At 37.0% G+C, this 23,072-nt stretch overlaps 1 protein-coding gene across 1 annotated transcript in view; it reads left to right on the top strand.

The window, feature by feature from the left end:
* Nucleotides 1-190: 190 nt before the first annotated feature.
* The window catches only part of LOC138007679 (ubiquitin carboxyl-terminal hydrolase 47-like), a 34,524-nt gene continuing 11,642 nt past the window's right edge, over nucleotides 191-23,072 (top strand). Inside the window, exons 1-26 of the mRNA XM_068854722.1 lie at nucleotides 191-564; nucleotides 1,522-1,636; nucleotides 2,252-2,348; nucleotides 3,395-3,473; nucleotides 4,136-4,202; nucleotides 6,166-6,245; nucleotides 7,350-7,409; nucleotides 7,987-8,076; nucleotides 8,348-8,401; nucleotides 8,520-8,561; nucleotides 9,320-9,417; nucleotides 10,681-10,738; nucleotides 11,354-11,575; nucleotides 11,971-12,050; nucleotides 12,616-12,667; nucleotides 13,711-13,787; nucleotides 13,910-14,078; nucleotides 14,478-14,582; nucleotides 15,866-15,964; nucleotides 17,052-17,160; nucleotides 17,697-17,812; nucleotides 18,464-18,583; nucleotides 18,760-18,892; nucleotides 19,485-19,547; nucleotides 20,882-20,973; nucleotides 21,105-21,188. Of these exons, the coding sequence (XP_068710823.1) occupies nucleotides 202-564; nucleotides 1,522-1,636; nucleotides 2,252-2,348; nucleotides 3,395-3,473; nucleotides 4,136-4,202; nucleotides 6,166-6,245; nucleotides 7,350-7,409; nucleotides 7,987-8,076; nucleotides 8,348-8,401; nucleotides 8,520-8,561; nucleotides 9,320-9,417; nucleotides 10,681-10,738; nucleotides 11,354-11,575; nucleotides 11,971-12,050; nucleotides 12,616-12,667; nucleotides 13,711-13,787; nucleotides 13,910-14,078; nucleotides 14,478-14,582; nucleotides 15,866-15,964; nucleotides 17,052-17,160; nucleotides 17,697-17,812; nucleotides 18,464-18,583; nucleotides 18,760-18,892; nucleotides 19,485-19,547; nucleotides 20,882-20,973; nucleotides 21,105-21,188 (2,724 nt within the window). The 5' untranslated portion in view covers nucleotides 191-201. The remainder of the gene's footprint in view (nucleotides 565-1,521; nucleotides 1,637-2,251; nucleotides 2,349-3,394; nucleotides 3,474-4,135; nucleotides 4,203-6,165; nucleotides 6,246-7,349; nucleotides 7,410-7,986; nucleotides 8,077-8,347; nucleotides 8,402-8,519; nucleotides 8,562-9,319; nucleotides 9,418-10,680; nucleotides 10,739-11,353; nucleotides 11,576-11,970; nucleotides 12,051-12,615; nucleotides 12,668-13,710; nucleotides 13,788-13,909; nucleotides 14,079-14,477; nucleotides 14,583-15,865; nucleotides 15,965-17,051; nucleotides 17,161-17,696; nucleotides 17,813-18,463; nucleotides 18,584-18,759; nucleotides 18,893-19,484; nucleotides 19,548-20,881; nucleotides 20,974-21,104; nucleotides 21,189-23,072) is intronic.

The following is a 23,072-nucleotide window of genomic DNA, read 5'->3' as shown; positions in this document are numbered from 1 at the left end:
CCTAGTTTTGCACCCGTATACCTCTCTCTTCAAGTGGGGTCTTGTGGAGGTTTTGTACATTTCATGGACACGACAACCGAACGGGAAAGTGAAAGTTCGGAAAGTTCGCACTGAGGAGGCTCTGACGGAATCGAAGTTGTTTTTCTGTTCGCAGAAACAGCCATCGATACTCTTCTCTTTAGGGAGTATCTGTGACCAGGAATGGTCAATGCAACGACCAGAGAGATAGTCCCAGTAGAAAATGCTTGCCCGTCTGAAGAACCGACAGTGTTATGCATTATAAAGGATGAGACCAACACAGACTGGAAACACAGCAAACACACAATCAATCTGCCTGCTTCGACTCTAATACAACAACTGATCACTCATGTGGCAAAGGAAGCGAATTATGTCGAGGATTCCTTTCTTTTGGTGTGGAGTAAACCGCATGGAGAAGACAGCGAAGAGATAGTGCTCAATGCGAACAAAGAGAGAACACTACAGGAACTCGGCCTTGCATCTAATGGCAAAAAGAACAATTTCTTGATCAAAGACAAAGATGGAGCGCAACCCGTTAAGAGCAAGGTTTGAAGAAGTTGCTGTTGTTGTTTCCGTTTTTGTTTTTCGCTAACTCGCGTTATTATCATGGCAGATGCGATGTTAGATGTTTAATCTGGGGTGTTTCTTTTAGAGAAATCTGTCAATTATTAAGCTTACATTATTTTGGATTCATCTTATTAATTTCGGGTACTTGTGCGGGTCATGTCACCGATGAGATGTCCCATTCCCTAGCACGTGATGTAGGGTTATGCAGGTTAGAGTTACTTTTAGGGTTTACTAGTTTGTGGTAAATAACCGTGCATGTGTCCTTGAGAGGGTAGAATATGCTGTACGCTTTTGGTTTATACTCTTGCTGTACATGACCTTAACTTCACACCAATTTGGAATACAGCTTCAGGTAACTTTTCCTACTTTATTAGATTTTTTTTTTCATCAGAGAGGCTAGTAGGTGGATGTGCACAGCCGTCTACTCGACTTCTACTTCTACTTTATTACTCTTCAACACTTTTGTATGCAGAAGAAACAAAAATTAAATTAAAAATCAGATAGAAAAAATATGTATAAATAGTTAAAATAATAATTAATTTAATTAAATATCAAATATAAATACATAGATAAATAGTTAACATTCTAATACTATTATGTACAAAAAGAAGTATTATGTATTTATAAACCCTTAAAATGATTATATCCTCTATTTACCCTTTATTTTGAATTGATTTAGTCTTATTTGTAACTTTGTTATAGTGAGGGCTGTAGATAAGATAACTCTTCAAGTTGATCTTTTACCCTCAGTCTATAAAGAAAGTTAATTGTATTGTATAGTACATGCAGCCTTTTCATTTCTGTAATTTCAGTCCTAGCATATACAGCAAACCTACAGCACTCTGCTTGGTCTTAATATAATAATAATAATAATAATAATAATAATATTATTATTATTATTTGTTTTTCTTTATACTGGTATTTATTTTGTTGTAGGAGGATACAGATGACATTATTTCCAACAGCGTCAGTAACCTTTTTCAAAGCAGTTCAACCTCCTCTTATTCCCCGTTTTCATCCAGTGATTATACATTGGCAAAGTCAGAAACTGGTAATGTCCTCAGATATGTTAAGGAATGCGCGTTATTAAATACACAGTGATTTAGATACTTGTCCCAAAGTGTCCGCCGGCACTTACCCTATTGTTTGATATACAATGTATGTAGTTAGCAAATGCTTCTAAAAGGGACTTTTTGTTACTGTGTACCTTCAGTGGTGTCTTCATGGAAAGGGGTGTAGTGCTTTTTGATTATGGCACAGATATGCCAATCCACATCCGCAAGCATCCTTCTTCAAGTTGCTTTCTAGCCTTCTTGGGACTGTTCCCAATGCCCCCATGTAGTAGCAGTAGCAGCAGCAGTAGTGGTAATGGTATTGGTAGTAGTACATGTAGTGGTAGTGGTAATGGTAGTAGTAGTAGCAGTAGTAGTAGCAGCAGCAGTAGCAGTAGCTAGCAGTAGCAGTAGTATAGAAGAAAAGGAAAAGAGGTCTGTGACTTAAATGTACCTAAATAAACAGACTAAGAAAAAAACTATTTTCATTTCTTTTAACATAATCCGCTTAAACAATAAAAACATGAGTCAGGAAAAACAAATTTCTGTCCTTATTAGGTACGGGTATACAACTGTAATAGTATTATTGTTCATTGTGGTTGATTTCTGGATAGGATTTGTGGGTCTTGTCAACCAGGCTATGACATGTTATCTGAACAGCCTGCTCCAGACACTGTTCATGACTCCAGAGTTTAGGAATGCTATTTACAGGTTAGTGAAGCTTGGCTATTTGCTTTTCATTCAGTGCACAAGCATAAAATGTCACTCAGAATTCTAGTATGGTCTTTACCATCATCCATCAAATGTGACTGCTTGTAACCACATTAAAATCATCGTCTTCGATGTCCTTATCCAGCATTATTGTCAGGTTGGGAATTCTGTGTCACCTTTCCTCATTGGTTCCTGTCTTGTGGATCCTCTGTTTTCAGTCCTGTTAGTTGCATGTGTTCTAGGACATTATCCAGCCAATGTTTGTGTGGTCTTCCTCTTGGTCTTTGACCCCCCACTTGTATTTGCTGTCTTTCTCACATCATATTCTTAATTTATCTTCTGGTTCAGTAAATGGTCATGCCATTGTAACCTTGCTTCCCACACCTGATACTTAACTTGGTTCCACATCCAGTTCTTCTATAATTAATTTTGGTCACTCTGTCCATTTAGGGGTATCAACAACTTTTGAAGTATTATGCCTGGACTAATAAATGTAAGCGGCAGTCACTCTTGTGTTTTGCAAGGGTTTGAGTGAAAATCAAAGCAGGATGGCCGGCGAGGAGAGGCAAATTTCTGACAAACAGATGGCGGTACATGTATACCGCTGGGGACCGGCTCCTAATAAAACCCCTGTCCATGTTTGTTACCCCTTCCCTTTGATAAGGATAATGCCCTGCCCAAGTTGCATCTTATCCAGGGTGGGAGTAGTAATACTCTCATTTGCTATAATGATTAACCTATTGACCCCTCAGGCAACCTAGGCCACCCCCAGTTGACAAGTAAAATGGTCTGGCGTTAGACAGAGTTGAATCTGCTGTCTCACTCCCAGGAGTCAATGGGTTAAAAGGTGGCTGGAACCAGTTTCACCACTTTTAAGAGATTGTCTTCTCAAAGGGGTTCTAATAAGAAGGTCTCTTAAAAGTGGTGAAACTGGTTCCAGCCTCCTTAAGAAACTGGAAGAAGCTTGCGTTCGGTGCCCCCCTCCCCATCTCCCTACTTGTCCTTTGACTCATCAACACTAGTGTTCTTTAATGATCATTATGTAGATGGGAGTTCACGGGAAGTGAAGATGAAGCAGCAAAAAGCATTCCTTATCAGCTCCAGAAGTTGTTCCTTCATTTGCAGGTTAATAATATTTTTCTTTATCCTCCATTTTCTTATTGTTGAACTTAAAATTAAAATTAAGTAATAATTAAAGCAGTAAACATGTAGGTCAATTTAGATTGAGTGATGGCCAAGCTCTGGACAGTAAACCAAGTGCCAAAAGTGAAGGATAGAAAAAGAGCAATGAAAACCTAAATCAAAAAGTTCAATATTGTTTCTACATTTTCTAAATTTTTTGTGTAAACAGGATGGGGGGAATATATAATTTTCGTAAGATTATTTTAGTTGGATTGTTTGCAAAAAATGGCCTTGATGTTGCAAAATGGCAAAAAAAAAAAAAACAAACTTACAGCAATGCCTGAAAGTGTTTGCCCATTTGCTGCATTTTTGCCACAGATGATTCACAGATCAATTCTATGTACTGTACATATACATCACAATTTCATTGGAGTGAGGTTGTTTGGCATTAGTAATTTCCATAAGTGGTGAACGTTTCTTTCATTGATTGTTTTCTTACTACAGTTGCATGCAAGAGTCTACATGTATTATTATTGATCCAGGAATCATACTTCACTCAATACTAATGTAAATTCGATCTATAGACAAGGTACACCTACAGTGTATACCTTGAGAGGCCTAACTTTGTAACTTCTTTCTTTAACGTGCAATTATATTACTTTCAGACAAGTTCTAAGAGAGCTGTAGAAACAACTGATGTTACCAAGAGCTTTGGGTGGGACAGCAGTGAAGGTAACATTTCACTTACCGATATATCACAAATGCACCTAATTCACTGTATGCCCAATTTTGACATGCATGTATTTAACACGAAGTGTTCCTTTGAGACTTTGCTACCTATGGGGGTGCAGGGATGGTGCAGTGGTGAGAGCACCCGCCTCCCACCGATGTGGCCTGGGTTCGATTCCCAGACTCGGCGTCATATGTGGGTTGAGTTTGTTGGTTCTCTACTCTGCACTGAGAGGTTTTCTTTGATTTGCGCTCAATGGCGCTAGAAGATTAGACACTTACGGTAAATAAAGTTCCTTTCCTTATTCCTTTTTTTTTTCTATTTCCAACATTAAGGTAAAGGTACATGTAATGGTTAGCTAGTGTTAATTTTAGCTTAGGGTAAATGCAGGTGTTTATCCTTACTTGAAGAGCAGCATCTGGGGGACACTTTGTGGCGTTAATTGTCTGTATATATATTCCAAGGCACGAGTGATGTTGAAGTTGGGGAGAAGAGCAAGGGAACACTTCGTGATGCTCATTGAAATCCACGCTCATTTAGAGCGGTTTTTTCAATTGAGTGTCGAAAGTAATTAGAGAATTGCTTTGGTTTGTAATTACTTCACTCAGTGATTGGTTCAAAGTTCTTGGGCCAATTTTTCAACCAACAGAAGTGAAACCAAAACCAATCATGGCTCGTGCGTGCACATTTTCCCTTGCTTTGTGTTGGCTACGTGTAATTACTTCGAGTTTTGATTGGTTTACTGGATTGTCTCCGTCCTTTTTGATTGCCCAAAGTAATTACTTTGGTTTTGGTTTTACGACACTCGTTTGAAAACCGCTCCAGCAAATTGCTTTACTCAGTGATTGGTTCAAAGTTCTTGTGCCACTTTTTTAACCAATCAGAAGTGAAACCATGACCAATCGTGGCTCGTGCGTGCACATTTTCCTGTGCTTTGTGTCATCTACGCGTTATTACTTCGAGTTTTGATTGGTTTACTGGATTGTCTCCGTCCTTTTTGATTGGCCAAAGTAATTACTTTGGTTTTGGTTTTACGACACTCGATGGAAACTCGCTCTAATTAGGGGCATTTCTGGACTTATCTGAAAGTTTCTAGTAAAAGGGAGGCACTTTGAATAGTCAAGATAAATTGGGTCAAGATGAAGGCCCTCCTCCTTGAACAATCCTGTACCTGTAAATTTATGTGTCAGTATTTACACATTATATGTAATGGATAAAGGGGTTGACATGTATACACATGCCTAGTTAGCATTGCGTCTGTGGGGAAGTGAAATATGGAAATGAGTTATCAACTAGGTTGTGAACTAAACTTGTAAGAGTTCAGGTTCCTTGTTCAAATACAGACTGGGGCAAATGAAAAGCCAAACTGTGACTCACTATAAAAGAGTTTATTTGATGATTTAAAGATACTCCATTTGGCTTCATTATCCAAAGTTGTGATGTTAAATTACACACCTCTGGATCATGTACGTAGTGTTGTTGCATATGCAAAAATCAGCCCCTGGTTTTCCCTCAGACAGGACGTGAAAGATGATTTTGTGTGATGTTTGAACACAAGTATTGTGAGAACATTAATTTTGACCTTGTATGTATACGCTTCCAGTCCGCTGGGGGTAAATTGATCATTGTAAAGCGCCTTTGAGACGTTGTGATAAGGGCGCTATATAAATGCATCACTTTACTTTTTTTTTTTTACTTACATGTACAGTAGCACGACACATGTTAATCCCAGAGTGTAATGTGTAATTTTTTACGATGTACATATACATTGCAAGGCTGTTGCCTAACAGGAGCCCGGTAGCCAGGGGCTCCCAAAGAATAGTTCTGGGCGCCTTAACTTTTGACAGCAACACCTTTCACTTCATATGTTGGGCTCCTAAGTTCTCAGAGTTTAGCTCTGAGGGCCCCTTTAAAATTTTCTTAGGCAGCAGCCTTGCATTGCTGTCATATTTTGTTTGACTTCAGCATGGCAGCAACATGATGTCCAGGAGCTGTGTAGAGTCATGTTTGATGCTTTAGAGAACAAGTTTAAAAACACTGATCAAGTATGAAAAACATCTCTGATATCTCTTAAAAACCATAAATAACATGAAATATAAATTATACAGGCAAGCAAAGACAAAGAACCATGCAAAAGTCACAGTGAAGGATTTTAAATGTAATTTAATGCAAGTAATTTTATAGTGGACCTGCACGGAGCACTATGGGTAAGAAAATATGGTAACCCATCTGTACAAGAAAATTTGGTTTTGGTCACCGTACTACTGTCCACCCCTCCATGAATGCCAAGGTAAAAATGTGTGGTGCAACCCGCATATTTAGGCGGGAACAAGTCATCTTTGATATTGATATTTGACATCTGTCAAAACAAGGTATCCACTGACCAGTATTACTTGACCATATCATAGACTCAAGTTTTAATAATTTATGTGCTTTATAATACACTTTAATAACTGGGGATTTCAAAATGTTTTGAAGTAGGCGGCTGTGAGAATTGAGAGGCCACAAGGCCCCTGAAGCTAGGGGGGCCCAGAGGGAATGCTCCCCCTGAAAGTTTTGAAATCTACTGTAGAAGCTCAGAAATGCCATTTTCAGCATTCTAGCATCGATTTCAGACAATAATAGTTTCATTCAAAATCTCCATTTTGAATAACCCTACTTAAATGGGAGGCGCGGTGGCCTCATGGTTAGTGCGCTCGACTCCGGATCGAGTGGTCCGGGTTCGGGGCCTGGCCGGGGACGTTGTGTTGTGTTCTTGGGCAAGACACTTTACTTTCACAGTGCCTCTCTCCACCCAGGTGTATAAATGGGTACCGGCGTAATGCTGGGGGTAACCCTGCGATGGACTAGCATCCCATCCAGGGGGGAGTATAAATACTCCTAGTCGCTTCATGCTACAGAAACCGGAGATAAGCGCCTGCCTGATGAGCCTTCTGGCTCGTAAGCAGAGACTTTACCTTTACCTTACCTACGTAAATCACATACCCGTGTCACCTGGGTTTTTTTTAAAGTTGACTGCTGACCAGATACTGGTTTTTTGATTGGATCACAGGCTCAAGCCAGGTTAACTTATTGTAGGAAGTAGTGAATGTTTACAATGTACCGGTACGCAACAAAAACATAATTAATAGTTGTCTGTCATCCCTTAGGATGATCTAATCAACAAACTTTATCAAGGAAAACTCAAGGATTATGTAAAATGCCAACAGGTAACTTCTTTTTTTTTTCTTTGTGGTTGCTTTAACTTGCTACCAAGTTTCAATACAGTTACAACAAATTATAAACAACAAGTAGAAGGAATGGTGAAGAAGCCCAAAAGGATGAGCAAGCTCTGAATTCTGTTTGCTGTTACATTTGGTTATAAATATGTTTGCTGAAGTGAGAGAATAATAGTACTCCCTGGTGGTACTTTCTAGGTACTTCTGTAATAATTTTTGTGTTTGGGACCTTTTGCAAACTTGTGAGATCAAGTCTGATATTGAGTACATTGTTCAAGTAACTGTTCAATTCAGCATGCTTTTGTGCAAGAGATAGCCACTTGGCAACCTATGATATTCATGTTAAAAGCTGCCGTATGTTCTGTAAAAGCATTGAAGAGAGGAATAGATTGTGGATTGGACTACAGTGTATTTTGGATTTCAACTAGTCTCGTATTGCAGTTGTGTGTATGTGAAAGTCACAATTAGGATTCCACTCAACATAAATAAATAATGTACTTTTTCATGACAGTGCCTCTTAATATTATTAATGTACATTGCATATCAATATTACTGTCATCCTGAATAGTGTGACCAGGAAAGTGCAAGGACGGACACGTACCTTGACATTCCACTGGCTATCAGACCTTTTGGATCTAAGAAGGCTCTTGGAAGTGTGGTAAGCACAGAGGGGCTGTTTATTCTCAGACTAGTCTCACTATTAAGCATGCAATGACAGCAATGGAGGGTAAAAATAAATACCGTAATATATGTAATTACGATGGCTTACAGGTATGAAAGCAATAATTTGTAACTGTGGATTTGGAAGAATTTTTTCATGTCACAAATCTTGCAGTTGTGACAGCAACTTGAGCAGTTGCTAAAGAATCTGAAAAAAATGTGAGCATAATATTATTATTTTGTGTAATGTTCTTCCTCAATCTTTTTAGGAAACTGCTCTGGAGGATTTTGTTTCTCCTGAGCTCTTGGAAGGGACAAATCAGGTAAGAACACACCTCTGTACTGTCTTGTTATTATAGATCATTCACCTTTTTTTGCAAGGTAACAACAACATAAACAACAATATTCATAGGGGTTTTCCTTTATTTTCATTATTTACAGTATTTTTGTGAGAAGTGCAATCAGAAGTGCGATGCCCATAAGGTTAGCTGAACAAAGTTTTTTTTTTAATTTAACACAGATTTCAGCAAAGTTCTTCAATGTTAAATAAGCAGACTTGTAAAGAACTACTCAATGACCAAAATAATGCAAACATGGCTGTCAATTTAACATTCTTTTGTCTTTGATAAGATTGGCCTTACTGGCCACGTTTGCACGTGTAAAATTGAAAGAAACTTGACTGTAAAGCAAGGCTAGTCAAGCTAATTTGCAGAAAGATAAAAGAATAATAATTATTTACTGGCAGCCATTTTTGCATTTTGGTCTATAATAATCGACCATTATACAGTTGTATCTAAGAGTGGAAGCGAGGCTGCTGGTGACCCTGTGTTGATACAAACCTTTGTGCTAAATTATTCTGACTAATGTTAATGTAGACTAATTACAATTACAACAATTTGCATGATAAAAGCAGTGAAGTCTGTATCAATACAAGGTCACCGGCAGCATTGCAGTCATTCATCATTCATACGCTAGGTCACTGAGCAAACAACTCAAAATGGCATATAATGGAGACAACTCTCAGTTAATGGTATGGTACATGTACATGGATCAAATTGCTCAAATCAAATTCATGTTACAGTATTAGTATTTTCAAAAAAAAATGTATTGAGCCACAAGTTTACAGAGATCAGTTATTGATTTAATGATTGCTTGATTGATCGATTCTTCAGAATAGGTACATGTACCATGATAGTATACTAATTATTTTGATATTATTATTTTTACATGCAATTTTCTAGGGGTTGAAGTTCATTTCCTTTCCTTATCTATTGACCTTACAATTGAAACGCTTTGCATTTGACTATGAAACACTTCACAGAGTCAAGCTGAATGACAGGTCAGTAGCAAGTACAATGTACAATGGAATAAAGGGGGTAGTTTCTAAAGAAACTGTGGTGCTGCATCGGTGGGGAAGTAGTAGACAAAAATTGACCATTGTTCAGGGATTCTAAAAGCAGATGTTTCGAGAGTTAGCTCTTTGTCAGAGCGAATGTATCTTTTGCACAAACAATGTATGGATGTGGGGCTGAGAGAAAAGAGGGCCAAGATCAAATAATTTTGATGCTAAATGAAAAATTGAAAAGTTGGGAATCAACTATAGGAAAATCAGTAGCCTGTGACCAGGCTTCGCAGTTGGGGTCATGGAGCGAAAAGGAACGTGCATGTCAAAAAAAAAAAAATGAAGAGCAAAGTGAACCGAGCAGGGAACTGGGGGAGGGAAGGGGAGGCGCAGCCTGAAGACATGCTTTTCGTGCCACCGATCCAAGATACCAGATCTTGGTATCATAATTATCTGATTGGCCGAAGTGCTCAATGTTGACAGATTGCGGATGTTGAAAGATGATGAAGCAGAATTTTAACACTTGAAAGTCACAAACACGTTGTGTAACTTCACTTCAAGAAAAGAAACGGCATCTGCGGAGCCTGGTCCCAGGCTACAAAATGAAAATTAGTAAGTGGAGCAAGATAATGGCCCTCATGACCTTAAGAATCTGGGGATGAAAATGTTAAAGGACGTATTATATACCTGTATCAATAATTTAGGGAACGGGCCTATTTATGTTTTAACCCATTCACTCCTCACTCAAAGACACTCCCAGTCAGCAAGAAAATCGTCTGGTGTTAGAGTAAGATCTTACTCCCAGTAGTCAGTGGGTTAAAGAGCTTTGGGGGCTTTGAGAAAAGCTTCATTGTTAGCATTGTTGTCACTTACATGTATCTATGATGAAATGGTATATGAAATGAATCATATGAACTGCGGATATGAAATCAAGTGAGGCTATGATCTTCGCAGTTACGAACGCAATTTTATATACCATTTCATATACCATTTCATATACCATTTCATCATTTCATATACCATTTCATATACCATTCCATCATTTCATATACCATTTCATCAATGATTCATTCCTCACGGGACCATTAGAACCCACAAATGACCAGCTCCCAACGTCAGTGGCTTCATAGCCGCAAGGTCGCGGGTTCAAACCCCATTGAAGTCCTGAATTTTTCAGGCTTCTCTACGCAATTGAAAAAAAAAATGCGTTCGTTACTGCGAAGATCATAGCCTCACTTGATTACATGTATCTGTCAACAGGATGACATTTCCAAGATATCTGAACTTGAAAGACTTCATAAGTGAAGAGCATGAAGAGGTATGAAGTTAACTCTTGAACACCATTGAACTGTCCAGCCCATTGACAAGTAAAATTGCCTGGTATACATGTAGGACAGAATAAAATCATTCTGTAAGTGTCGCTCGTAGGTAAGAAAGTGTTAAATTATTATGGATATCAGGGATGATAATGACAGGGACAACAAGTAACCTCATTTACATGTATGTGTTAACAGGATTACATTTTTGAAATATCTGAACTAAAAAGAATTCATAAGTGAAGAGCATGAACAGGTATAAAGGGATAGTGCACATGCGTGGTGGTGGTGGCAGACATGGTCATTGCATTGGCAGTATCCAGGATAATGGCAATGGTGGCGGGGCCGATATGGACGAGGATGAAAGTGATTGCCATTTAAATGATCTGGAGAATGATGATGAGTGTTAAAATGATGATGGTAAAAAGAATGCCCTTTTGGTCAGTCATGTATACAAGGGTATTATGTATCTGACTGGAAAAATTGTAAGAAGAGGATAGGCATCGACTTTGATTGAAGTTTAAAGAAATACAGTACCTTCAGCTTAAACCATACGGGTCTTTCATTTCCTTTACAGTAGTATTTGACATGATGATCCTTTTCATTTTGTTTCGAAGAATGGTGCTGATGAAGACACCAGTTTAAAGGGGGATTCCCCAGCTAGCACAGAGACTGACAGTGGGGTCAGTGAGGGCTGTTCTGATAATGGCATCTCAACTGAAGAGGAAGATGCTGACTATGCAGTTGGTGGTACAGATCCAGTGGGTTTAGCTGCTGGGATGAATCAGCTGGAATTAACCGAAGACATGCTGACCAATGGCATAAAGGATAATATGGAGGTGCGTCACTTATAGGATAACTTAAAGAAATGATTTGTCTTGACAGTGAGGGGAACAATCTTGGACAAAATTGGTTGCATTAGTATCTCTTGGTGATAGGAAATACCTAAGACAGTGCATAACCCTAATTCTTAAAATGCAGGCAGTGTCCCTAACCTTACAAGAAAGCCAACCATTCAAAATGGGGGCTCAGTAACCCAAATCACAAAGCTGAGCATTTCAATCACTAAAATAAATTTGTTGGTCTTTGATAGCACCCAAGAGTTAGTTTAAAAAAATTACCTACTTAAAGAATATTACCCGGTTAAAAATAAAATCACCTAGTTAGAAAAAAACTAGTTCAAAAAAAAAATTAACTGCAACATATACTAATCAAAATCTTGTTGATTATGTAGGGTCCATATTGGTATGAGTTGTTCTCCATAATGATCCACTCTGGCAGTGCTTCTGGAGGACACTATTACGCTTACATCAAGTAGGTTTTTTGTCATTAAAAAAAGATCAGATACATGTCTTTTAGACCTTATCCATAATGGTGGCATTAAATGGTTAATATTATTTTGCAAGCAAGTCATGGTCCTATAAAATTATTTATGAGGTAAGCAGTCCCTTGCTGTTATAGTAATATTGAAAATTTGCCAAAACCAATGAAATGGCAACAAAAAAAAGTCCATGTGTTCATGCAACTAGCACTTAACTTTTTTCAGATACTTTGCATTAAACTGGCATAACATTCATTTAATTTCAACCCAAATGTCACTTATCTCATTTTTCGAAAGTCTTAAGGCTCAAATACTTCAAACATCATTATGATATAGTTGTTTCAATTTACTTCTACAAGTACTGTAAATAGTAATTATTATGTAAAACCACATTAAAAGTTACTGCGGTTTTTTGTACCAAAACCCGGCTTGTCATTAATTAGATGAGAACACATATTCCACAAGTTGAACATAAAACTTAGGCATTGGCTAAAAATTGTAACCAAACCAAATGCTGTTATCTCAGGATTTTTGTTTTGTTTGTGTGTCATATTCCAGATCCTTTGAAAACAGCCAGTGGTACTGTTTCAATGATCAAAGTGTATCAAGAGTAAGTGGTGATTTGCCTGTATTGCGAGAAAACTTGTTTTTAATAGTTCATTTGCTTATTGTTGTTAGATGAATAAAGGAAGTACTGTAGGTGTAGTTCTGATGATATCTATTGTTTTCAAGAAATGCGATGCACCACTGAGTTGCCTGTTCTTGCGTTGTTAGATTTTCAAATTTAATTTAATATTTACGTGCATGTAATTGTGTTTGCCTAAAGTTCAGCTATGATAAATTTCTTACCCTTCATAATCGTTATATGGTATTAAAGCCTATTGTAATAGTAAGTACATGTATTTCCCCTTTGTTACTGATCATGTCCAGTTTGTGTCACTAGACTAAGTGTGCTTGGTTTAGGTTTTTATGGTCTTTCATTGCACATAATCCGAAATTAGAATTTTGTCTTCATGCTGGTCCCAGTACATGTATCACCTGAACCATCATTATTCTGCACGACCAGTTCATTCATTCTCAAGTCCTCATCTTCATAAACCTATAATTTGAAAATAGGCAAAATCTGTTACTTTTGGCAGGTTGCTGATTGATTGATTGATTGATTGATTCCTATCAAACATGATAATGTAATGGATTTGATGATAAAAATTACGGGCAGAAACATACTTATTAAAGACAACGTTTCGGTGTCCTTATGACACCATCGTCAGGTCAAATATAATATTTTACAGATAACTCGAATATTAATGTTCAAGATTAAGTTCAAAGTCCCTAGATGCTAGGAGCATTTCTTAATGCTCATGCAAATTTGATTGTCTTGTGTATGAAATGTTCCTTATTCGCGAGCACAAACCGTGTCTGAATATCCAAAGTGACTCGATAAAGGCAAAACGTTTCACCTAGCCTCTAGGGACTTTGAACTTAATCTTGAACATTAATATTCGAGCTATCTGTAAAATATTATATTTGACCTGATGATGGTGTCATGAGGACACCGAAACATTGTCTTTAATAAGTATGTTTCTGCCCGTAATTTGTATCATCAGATTGATTGATTGATTGATTTATTCATGATTGTCTCCTTATTACCAGGTTTATGATGATGACATTGAACGTACATATGGTGGACTGGAATCTTCAAGGCACTATTATTCTTCAGCATACTCAAGGTTCGTCTACAATCTATCATCAGCCATTATCTTTGGCTCTCACAAAATAATTATGACAAAAATGGACAGTCTAGAAATGTACATGTACTTGACTTGTACCCTGAGTTTGTTTTGAATTACAGCTCTACAAATGCGTACATGTTGATGTACAGACAAGTAGCTCCAGAAAGAAATACCAAGTTCACAGAGCTGTGTGATGTACCAAAGCACATAGCTGAATTAATCTATCAACTAAAACACCGAGAAGAAATGGAAAGAAGAAGAAAGGAAATGGACAGATCCATGTGCAAGGTGTATTTTCATTTTCTGCTCTCTATTATGAACTGAACTCTGTCAGGGTAATTTGTAGCCCAAGGGTGCAGGGTTACCTCAGAGGGGCTTGGTATAAGGGTGGAAGAAATTGGCCTTCTAGCAGTTGTTTCAGTTGTTGTTTCATTTGAGCAAAAAAGTTAAATTTTGACTCCCCCTACCTCCCCCTAACTTAGAATAAATGACCCTAATTCCTCCGCCCCTCACTCCCTTTCCATTGACAACCCCAACAACACGAAATAATCACCACCTGGAGGGACTGATATTTGAGCATTTACAGTAGCTACACTAGATAGTATGTACAAACGTCTGGGTATGCATGTGATATTATTGCCTATGTTTCCATTGTTAGTGGTATCTTAACTTTTTAATTTCCTTTAGATAAAGGTATTCTGCGAGCACCCAGTTAGCAAGAAAATGATGGAACGCAAACTGGAAATTCACAAAGATGAAACATTGAAGGAAGCAGTGTCCATTGCACATAAGGTGAAGGAGAAACCCTGTTTTATATTCTACATTTTTGCACCTACACTGTAATTTTTAAACGTTTTGAAGTGGCACATTCTGAATTGCATTGTCAGTTTTAACCTGTTACAAATGTGTTAAGTTTGTCTCACACTGTCTGAAATCATGAAGGTTGTTCTAAGATTTTTACCATCAATGAGGGATTCTGTTTTGCTTTTGTTGCCAATTTCTTTTTAAATATGGATTTTGACAGTTTTCGTGGCAGTCTACTGAACTTGCATACATGTATGTAGTCAGTAAGCTATACTGATAAAATAAGGTTGTTAATTAAGTTATCGATAGGCAATATTGTTGCGTGATAAGTAATCAGTAATGTTGAAAGTATAACAGAAAACACAATGACTCCATCCTTTGGCTCCTTGAACTGTCAACTACTTCTTCAAGAGGGGAGTAGATGTCATAGTCCAGCCAGTCCAAGGGTCTTGGGACAAATTAAGCAGAGCTGTCAGAATACAAGCAAATCATCTACAACAACCAGGAACATATTTTTGACAAACTTAAGGATCCTCCAGTGAGGGAACTTGCAACAAAGTGACTCCCATTAAGCTTATTCTGCACCATGCAATGATTTGTGGAAAACTTGTACATCAGAAAAACCAAACACTAGTTTGGAACTCCTGTAAAAGGGCACCAAAATGCATTTTTGCTTTGCAAGAAAGAAAGCTCTGTCTTTTCAGAACAATAATGCTCAGCAAACCATTCAGTTGTGTTGGATAATTCAAAAGTTATTGGCAGCAACTGGCAGTGCCATTAATGCCTTAGTTTGGAAGCTTGGTTCATTGATTCTGCCACATTTAATTTTCTTTAACCTGTGACAACATAAATGATATACATTTTCATGTAAGAGAAAGGATGCCACCCACTTGGTGAAGAAGAACTCTTGTTTCATCTTTGTAACACCCCTGATGAAAAAAACTAGCTTTATAGAGTGAAAACATTGGATTTGAATTGTACGTTACTAGTAGTATTTTTCATAATTCTTTAAACCAGAAAAGAATCAAACCATATCTCATGGCTTCTTGGCTAATTAACTTTTGCAGTAAACATGTGTGCGTTGCATACCTATTTTCTTTACAACCTGTCTTACAGTCTCTATAAATAACAACAAATGTCAAGAACAAAAGAGATGCCAGTGATGGTGCAGTAAAAATATTCACCCAGTCATTATTGGAGCCATAAATTATATCATTGTTTGTGAAAACATTTTTTTAAAAGTAAATGATTGTTGAGTTTCCCCCTCATAGCTCTTCTATTTGGACAAGATCTTTCCTGTTGAGCAGTGCAGAATTGTAAAGTATGACGAATATTACGACCATATCGAGAGGTCATTTGATGGAGAAGACGTAAGTTTGCAGCTTGTCATTAATGACAGTGTGGCACGCCTTACCGTGGCCACCTAACAAAGTTCTTTATAAATTACCATATCCGCCAATAAGGGTGTGCGAATTTGATTGACAGTCACACCTCCTTGCAAAGTTCGTACGGTTATAAGTTGAACACCGTTGCATGGATTGTTGAGGTGACATAATTATTTACACGGAGTTGTCAAATAAAAACGTTTCTAGGATGGCCATGGTAAGGCACGTTCCACTGTACATGGAAATATTGCTATTCCAGTTTGGACTTACATGTTGATAGTTTCAACATTAATGTTATTTTGTCCACAAACAAAAATTTGGAAATTCACCCAAAATTCTCCAATTAACTTTCATATCAATTTTGGCAATCTTTTATATCATAAAATCAATGCTGTATAAAGTGTTTGTACTGCACATAAATGTTTCATGTAAATGTGTTATTTACAATACAATTATTGCACGGAGTAACGCACATTCATGGGCCTCAGAATTAATTAAGAAATGTTAGTTTTTGGAATAAGAAAAAAACATCATTCTGTAAAATGCTGGTGAAATGGTGTGTTGTCCTAGAGTTCCTTAATTTTATGTCATGACAAATGAATTTTTTTTTTAAATATAAATATGCATAATTTATCATAATAGATTACACCTTGAAAGCATCAATTTCTATACTGCACTGTAAAAGGAGTGACCTATCATAAATTATTATTATACCATAATTATGTCTCAAATTGGTTGAGACAAAATTTAATGGTTGAAAAGAGAGTGATGATTGTATAATGTCACTTACTAGGTTTTTGCTTTAGCCCTTCAATTTAATTCTGTCCACTCTTTATATTATTGACAGAGGTAAATTTTGCAGAACGAAACAACAAAATTCATAGTGAAAAAAAGTCACGTAATATTCAAATAATGTTGCCAGTGTAACCTTTTGTATTTATTTAATGTTGGAAATTGAACAATCTTAAGTTCAATTATTGATAGTAAGAACAGTTTGGGATATACTGTAGTATTGTACTTTTGTTGGGTGTATTATAAGGAATAGAAATTCATGGGTTTCTGTGAATTTCAGAATGATCCTATGGGTAAAGTACTGTGTGGAGTTAAACAGTCATACATGTTTGATCTTCTTCTGGAGACAAGAATGCCACATGAAAGATTTTTACCATACAAGCCTGGTGGTGAGTTAAGTTGGACTGGTATATTGCAGAGGTCATGGGTTCGAATACCATACTTTGAAGTTCCCTGAATTTTTTAGATGTCTAGGAGAGACAATATTTAAATTCATCTATAACCTGCACTTCAAATACAGTACACTTATTTCATTCTGTTCAAGTCCTTTCATAGGAAATAATAATCCCAGCAAATTGACCTGTGTCCATTTGAGTCGCTTCATAGTTAAGGTGGTAGAGCAAGGTGATGGATTCGAATCCCTTCAGATATAGGTGTCTATGGGAGACAGTTGCTTGAATTGCTCACTCAGATAAATGCAAGAATTACTTCTTAGCCTTTTTTTTACTTTCGTGGTAACTTGAGGTTGACCCCACAGTCTTCTGCTTGGTAGTCTGATTCTCTAGTGAACGACATGGTATAATATTATATGTACGAAAAAGTAAATTATGCTCACCAGTAATGAAGTATAGGTTGTCTCAGCAAAATAATTGTTTATTTAATTTAAAAATTGTCATGTTGCTTTTATGTGTTATTAATTTTATAGGTACAACAGTGAAAGTTCATGTTGTAGATCTTGAACAAGAGAGAGTTCTTCCACCTGTTAATGTGCGACCATTACTGAATTCAACTGTCAAGGATCTTTACACTCTCATACACGAGGTACTGAATATGCATCCCTGTTGTAATAGTACATAACTGAAGAGAGAGGAGAAGCACACAACGCATTTTTATCTTTCGGCGGGAGTCCTGCTCAGGGCAAAAACCCAATTTTTCGGACAAGGGTGTCGGAAGGTAAGGTGAGGTAAGGCACTATGTGTGCTTCTCTTCTCTCTTCAGTTATGTATAGTATAGCCTTTCATTTGCCTTGGAATTTCTTCCTTTCATTTCTTGAAATAATGCAGTCATTGTTTCCATTCTAATGATTTTTTTGGTGCAATAATTATTAACCAGGGTTATTAGCAGGCTATATTGCCGGAGTGTAAAAATTGTTCAACTTTCTGGAAATGGAGCGACAGTAGTGAAAAGAGAACTTGAGCAGCATCTTTATGACAACGTTTAACCCTGCATGACTGAATTAAACAAACATATTTTACAAAAACAATTGCAGAGGAAAAAAGCATCTTGCTCATCAGGAGACAAAGGAGCATTTTGTGTGAGACTTCTGACCACACTTCCCCCCGCTGCCTCAGTTTCCTCTGTTCATTGTTGTCATAGGTTCACCATTAATTTGTTAACAATTATTATTATTATTAGTTATTATGAGATCAATCATTTGAAATTGATTGGTTTCCATGGGTCCTTTTCCTGCAGAAATTTGGTCTTCCCTTGGAAAATTTAAGAGTTGTGTATGAAGGAACATACAGTGAGCTAAGGCTGCTGGACAGCTCTAATAGAACATTAAAAGAACTGGGGTTCTTCAAATCAAACAAGGTAATTACAAACTTTCATATGTTTATAACAGTCAATCTAATCCTGCCATGCATTAGCTAACATATCGCTTTGATTCAATCTTCTTTTTCTGCCCAACTACAGGGTTTATGCAGGAGCGCGCTTCTTATTGTGTATACTCAAAAAAGTAATCCATGAATGGTCCTATCTATGTCTAGGTTTTTGTAGAAGCCTCTGACTTGGAAACAGATGTTGCTTTTAAAGACTCAAGATTGTTAAACATTTTGGATGTGCATCAGCACACCATTCGACTTTTTGTAATTTTACCTGATCCTGCCAGAAAACCATCAGGTTAGTTGTTATCATCCAGTTTTTTATCTGCACAAATCTTTTCTTGTTATTTTACAATTCAGAGGTTATTATTGTTTTCAAATTTTTAAAAAATGGTAAAGTTTAACATTGGTAGTTCCTTCAGCTACAAGGCTGGTATCGGTAGAAGCCGACGGTGCACCCTTTTCCCCTCTTCCGTCTGCCAGTGCTGCATTTTACAGGTATTTAAAGCAGCTGCTATAAGAGCTACCAGGATGAGAGGAAAGTCGAAACAGATGTTGAAGTCACCGAGGATCAAACTGTGGATCTCTTACTCTGAAACCCACACACTAACCAACTGAACTACACCTGTTCCTGATTTGCTAATTTGTATTATTTATAAGGCTTGCTTTCTTTTTTATTTTAAAAGTTCTTGTTTTCACCATTTTAAATTGGCATCTGAGCTGTGCTAATTGCTATGCTCATTTGTCTTGTTACCTGGAACAACTACTTTGGACAAACCTGCGAGGGTTCACTTCTTTTAAGAACTTAAAGCAAAATCAATTTGTGTATTTCTCTGTTTCACTGTAGCATGCTGAAAATTCTGGTGATAAAAAACTTTTCTTTCTCTTAGAACATACAAGTAGGATTATATGTGAAGATGATGAGGATTCTGATAAGAATCAAAACACAAGAGGTAAAGTTTGTCTCATTACGATACTAGCTGATACCTGTATGTCTAGAGTTGTTTGTCATAATAGCATCTCTACCCTTCACCTTAATTTTAAAATCTCTTACATCTAGTTATAAACAGAAATTGTAAAATGGTTTAGTCCCCTTAGCTCTACCTCTTCATTAATGATACAGTACCGTCACAGACGGCTTCCGATCATGCAGTTGCTTATCGCTGTGTGAAGTCAATTTCATGTAGAGGAGTCCTCCTAAATTTATGTCAAAAATTTATGCCTCAGTGATTCTCACTCTACACGAATCGCATGAAGCAGGGTTCAAATGACGTAGCTCATCTGACATCTGATGCAACTGGTGACTTACATTTGAGGAGCACTGTACACAATTACAAAAAGCCCTACATGTTACCTAAAAAAATGTGAATGTAAATTTTTTGGCACAGGTGAAATTTACTGTTTTAAACTTGTGGTAGTTGTTTTGACGTGATGGGACTCTTGTGACCTTGGTAAAAACTGAGAAGGCAATTCATAACTTGATATCCTGGACATACACAGTAGTGTTTAGTAGAGGCTGGACTTCATGCAGAGTATTACATTAAAATATTAATTCAAGGATCCTTTACAATAAATTATTTGACAAGTACCCGTGTTTGTCTCAAAACAAATTAACTTCTATGGTTTATACTGTCATGATTACAAGCCGAAAAAGGTTGGGACAGTACTGCTATTCACTGCAGGACAAGCCTGCCTTGATAATTATTCTCTGCAATGGGTGTTATAGATGTTACCATGGGAAACAGATACGGTACTGCTGTTTTTCCTAGCGTTGGTGTTATAGTATTCAGTGTGGAAACAAAAACAATATTGTTTTTTTGTTGGCAAAATCATAGTCATCAACATCATCATGGTTCATTGTTCTGATTCTTGTGTCATTTAAGAATTTCACGTAGGTGCCTAAGTCTGTCAAGCCATTAAAAGTGAGATAATGAACAACTATTCACCGAAATGGAGGTGGCTTTCGCCAAGGTAAATTTCCACCACTAGCCACGGAGACTGAGGTGAATAGTTGATTTAGTATACATGTATACTACATGTACATTGGGTGTGCTGAGATAATATGATAGCACAAAAAGATGATTTAAACTTATTTATGCCTGCAACAATTATAATATTTTTGGGCACAAGTCCCATGCAAGTTGCTCAGAGGTGAATAGTAAAGGATATTTCAGAGTTTGAGTTTTCAATCAGAGTATGCCTTTGATGCCATCCGCTATAACAGTTTTAGTATATACTTTAATAATATTTCTGTTGGTTGACTGGAAACTTTGTGCTTTTGCTTTAGAAAAATATTACTTCATTGACAAGAGAATCACTCTTGGAAAATTAAAAGAAACCCTGGAGAGTGAAGTGGGCTGCTCACCTGAATTTTTTAGGGTAAGATTTTATTGAGGTTTGCAAGGCAAAATAAATCAGATGTTTTTGTTGAAATGTTGGAAGAAGTCGATAACCAGCACTGTTTATTTCATACCCAATACCTACATTTTTTTGTGTGTGTGTATGTGTAGGTTTATAGGGTGTACTCCAATAACCAAGAAATAGAGTATAGCAAGTTATCTGACCAATTAACAAGCTTCAGTGATGATTCTAAGGTAAGTGCAGAATGATTAATTTTGGGGTCATGTTTTCGTCGATACATGTGGGTAATGAAACATCTTTCTTTTCTCATCTCTTATCTTACTTGCCATGGCATTTGATCATGTTTGTTGAGAGTGAAGTTGATGAATTAATTTTATCCTGCCTTGGTGAAACCACGGCAGAACCATTGAGCAAAGACGTGGTTCTACCACATCCTAATGGGTAAACACTTTCAGGCGGTACTGTACCTTTTTAGTTTATCTGGGCCTTATGCTCAGGAAAGGCAAAATGGAAGGGGTCAGATTTTCCTGAAAATGTATTTCAAGGGGCTGCTTCCAGGGAAAAAAAAAGCAGTCAAGCTTCCTTTGAGAACACCACTTACTACACTTGATTAAGTTATTTTTTAAATTCATTATTAAGATTTTCTTTTGTTATGTTACATGTATATAATTTATATATAATTACACAGAACAAAAATCGGCAAAGAATAGTGATATGATATAACCCACCATGGAACTCCAACGTGAAGACCAATCTGGGAAGAAGGTTCCTAAATATCGTTACAGATGCTTCCCAAAAAACTGTCCATTACACAAGATCTTCAACCGCCTCACACTAAAGCTAAGCTACTCCTGCATGCCAAACGTGAAAACCAACATCTCATCACACAACACAAAATTCAAAACAAACAGCCAACAACGAATGTAACTGCCGAAAAAAATATCAATACCCCCTCGAAGGAAAATGCCTCACATCAAACTTAGTCAACCAAGCAACAGTTACAGCTGAAACATCAACAGAATCATACATAGGACTCGCGACAAACTTCAAAGAACATTACAGAAACATCAAAACGAGAGACACAAAAACTTAATTCTCAAAGCACATTATGGACACTCAAAAGACAACAACAAGCCTTTCAACCTAAAGTGGAAAATCATCAAACAATGCAAACCTTACAGCAACATTACTAAGAAATGTAATTTGTCCTTTTGAAAAATTTATAATCATCTGCAAAAAGGATCTCTGCAACTGGTCTAAACAAGCGAAATGAGTATTAAAGCAAGTTTGTGCCCCCGCAGAAATAAATATTTCCTCAAGAACTTAAAAATAAAATGACGCAATTTCCCTAATTGTAAATAGGTAGGTAGGTAAGTAAATAAAAAATATCATCTAGCAGCCGAAAGGCTGAATGGTATGACTATTTACAATATGAAAGTATGAATAAAAAAACTTTTAAAAAAATTAATTGATACAAATAACTATTTGTAGGCTACTGGTATATCTAAAAATTATAAAACTATTGGCTTTACATCTATTTGACAATGAGGGAATAAAAGTGTTCCTGTAGCGATTTGTAGGGATGACAGGGAGCTTAAACTGTCACTGCTTACAGAGACAATGGTGTGGTTCATTTAGGTCTGGTAAAAGATGGCTTAGCTTGTGACATGGCTCAGACATATTGAATAAAAAAAAAAAATGACATACAGCTGTACTTCAATTTGCCTGTCCTTGAGGGTCTCTAGGTTACACAAAGAAAGCCTTTCATGTCATTTGGAGAGACGATTGACAAATCTCACTTATGTACGTACTCTAGTTCGTCACTTTAATGGATAGGCTGGCAAACCATGATGATGGAATACAGGCGTGCAATACTCCAGCACAGGTCTAATGCAAGTAAAATAAAAACTAACAATATCATTAATAGGGAACTGTGCGCGCTTCAGCAGAATGAGAAAATACATGCGCTTATCAGCCTTTCTTATGACTTCATGAATATGACAATTCCACTGGACAGTGCCAGCAATGGTAACCCCTAAGATTTTTGCATGATCTACTAACTCGAGCTCTTCGGAATTGATGGAAATATCATTAAACCGATGTTTTGATTTTTCAAA

This window comes from Montipora foliosa, chromosome 6, assembly GCF_036669935.1.
Source record: "Montipora foliosa isolate CH-2021 chromosome 6, ASM3666993v2, whole genome shotgun sequence".
In the NCBI taxonomy this organism is placed as follows: Eukaryota; Metazoa; Cnidaria; class Anthozoa; order Scleractinia; family Acroporidae; genus Montipora; species Montipora foliosa.
The sequence above is the reverse complement of the archived record's forward strand: the minus strand, read 5'-3'. Positions and strand labels throughout refer to the sequence as shown.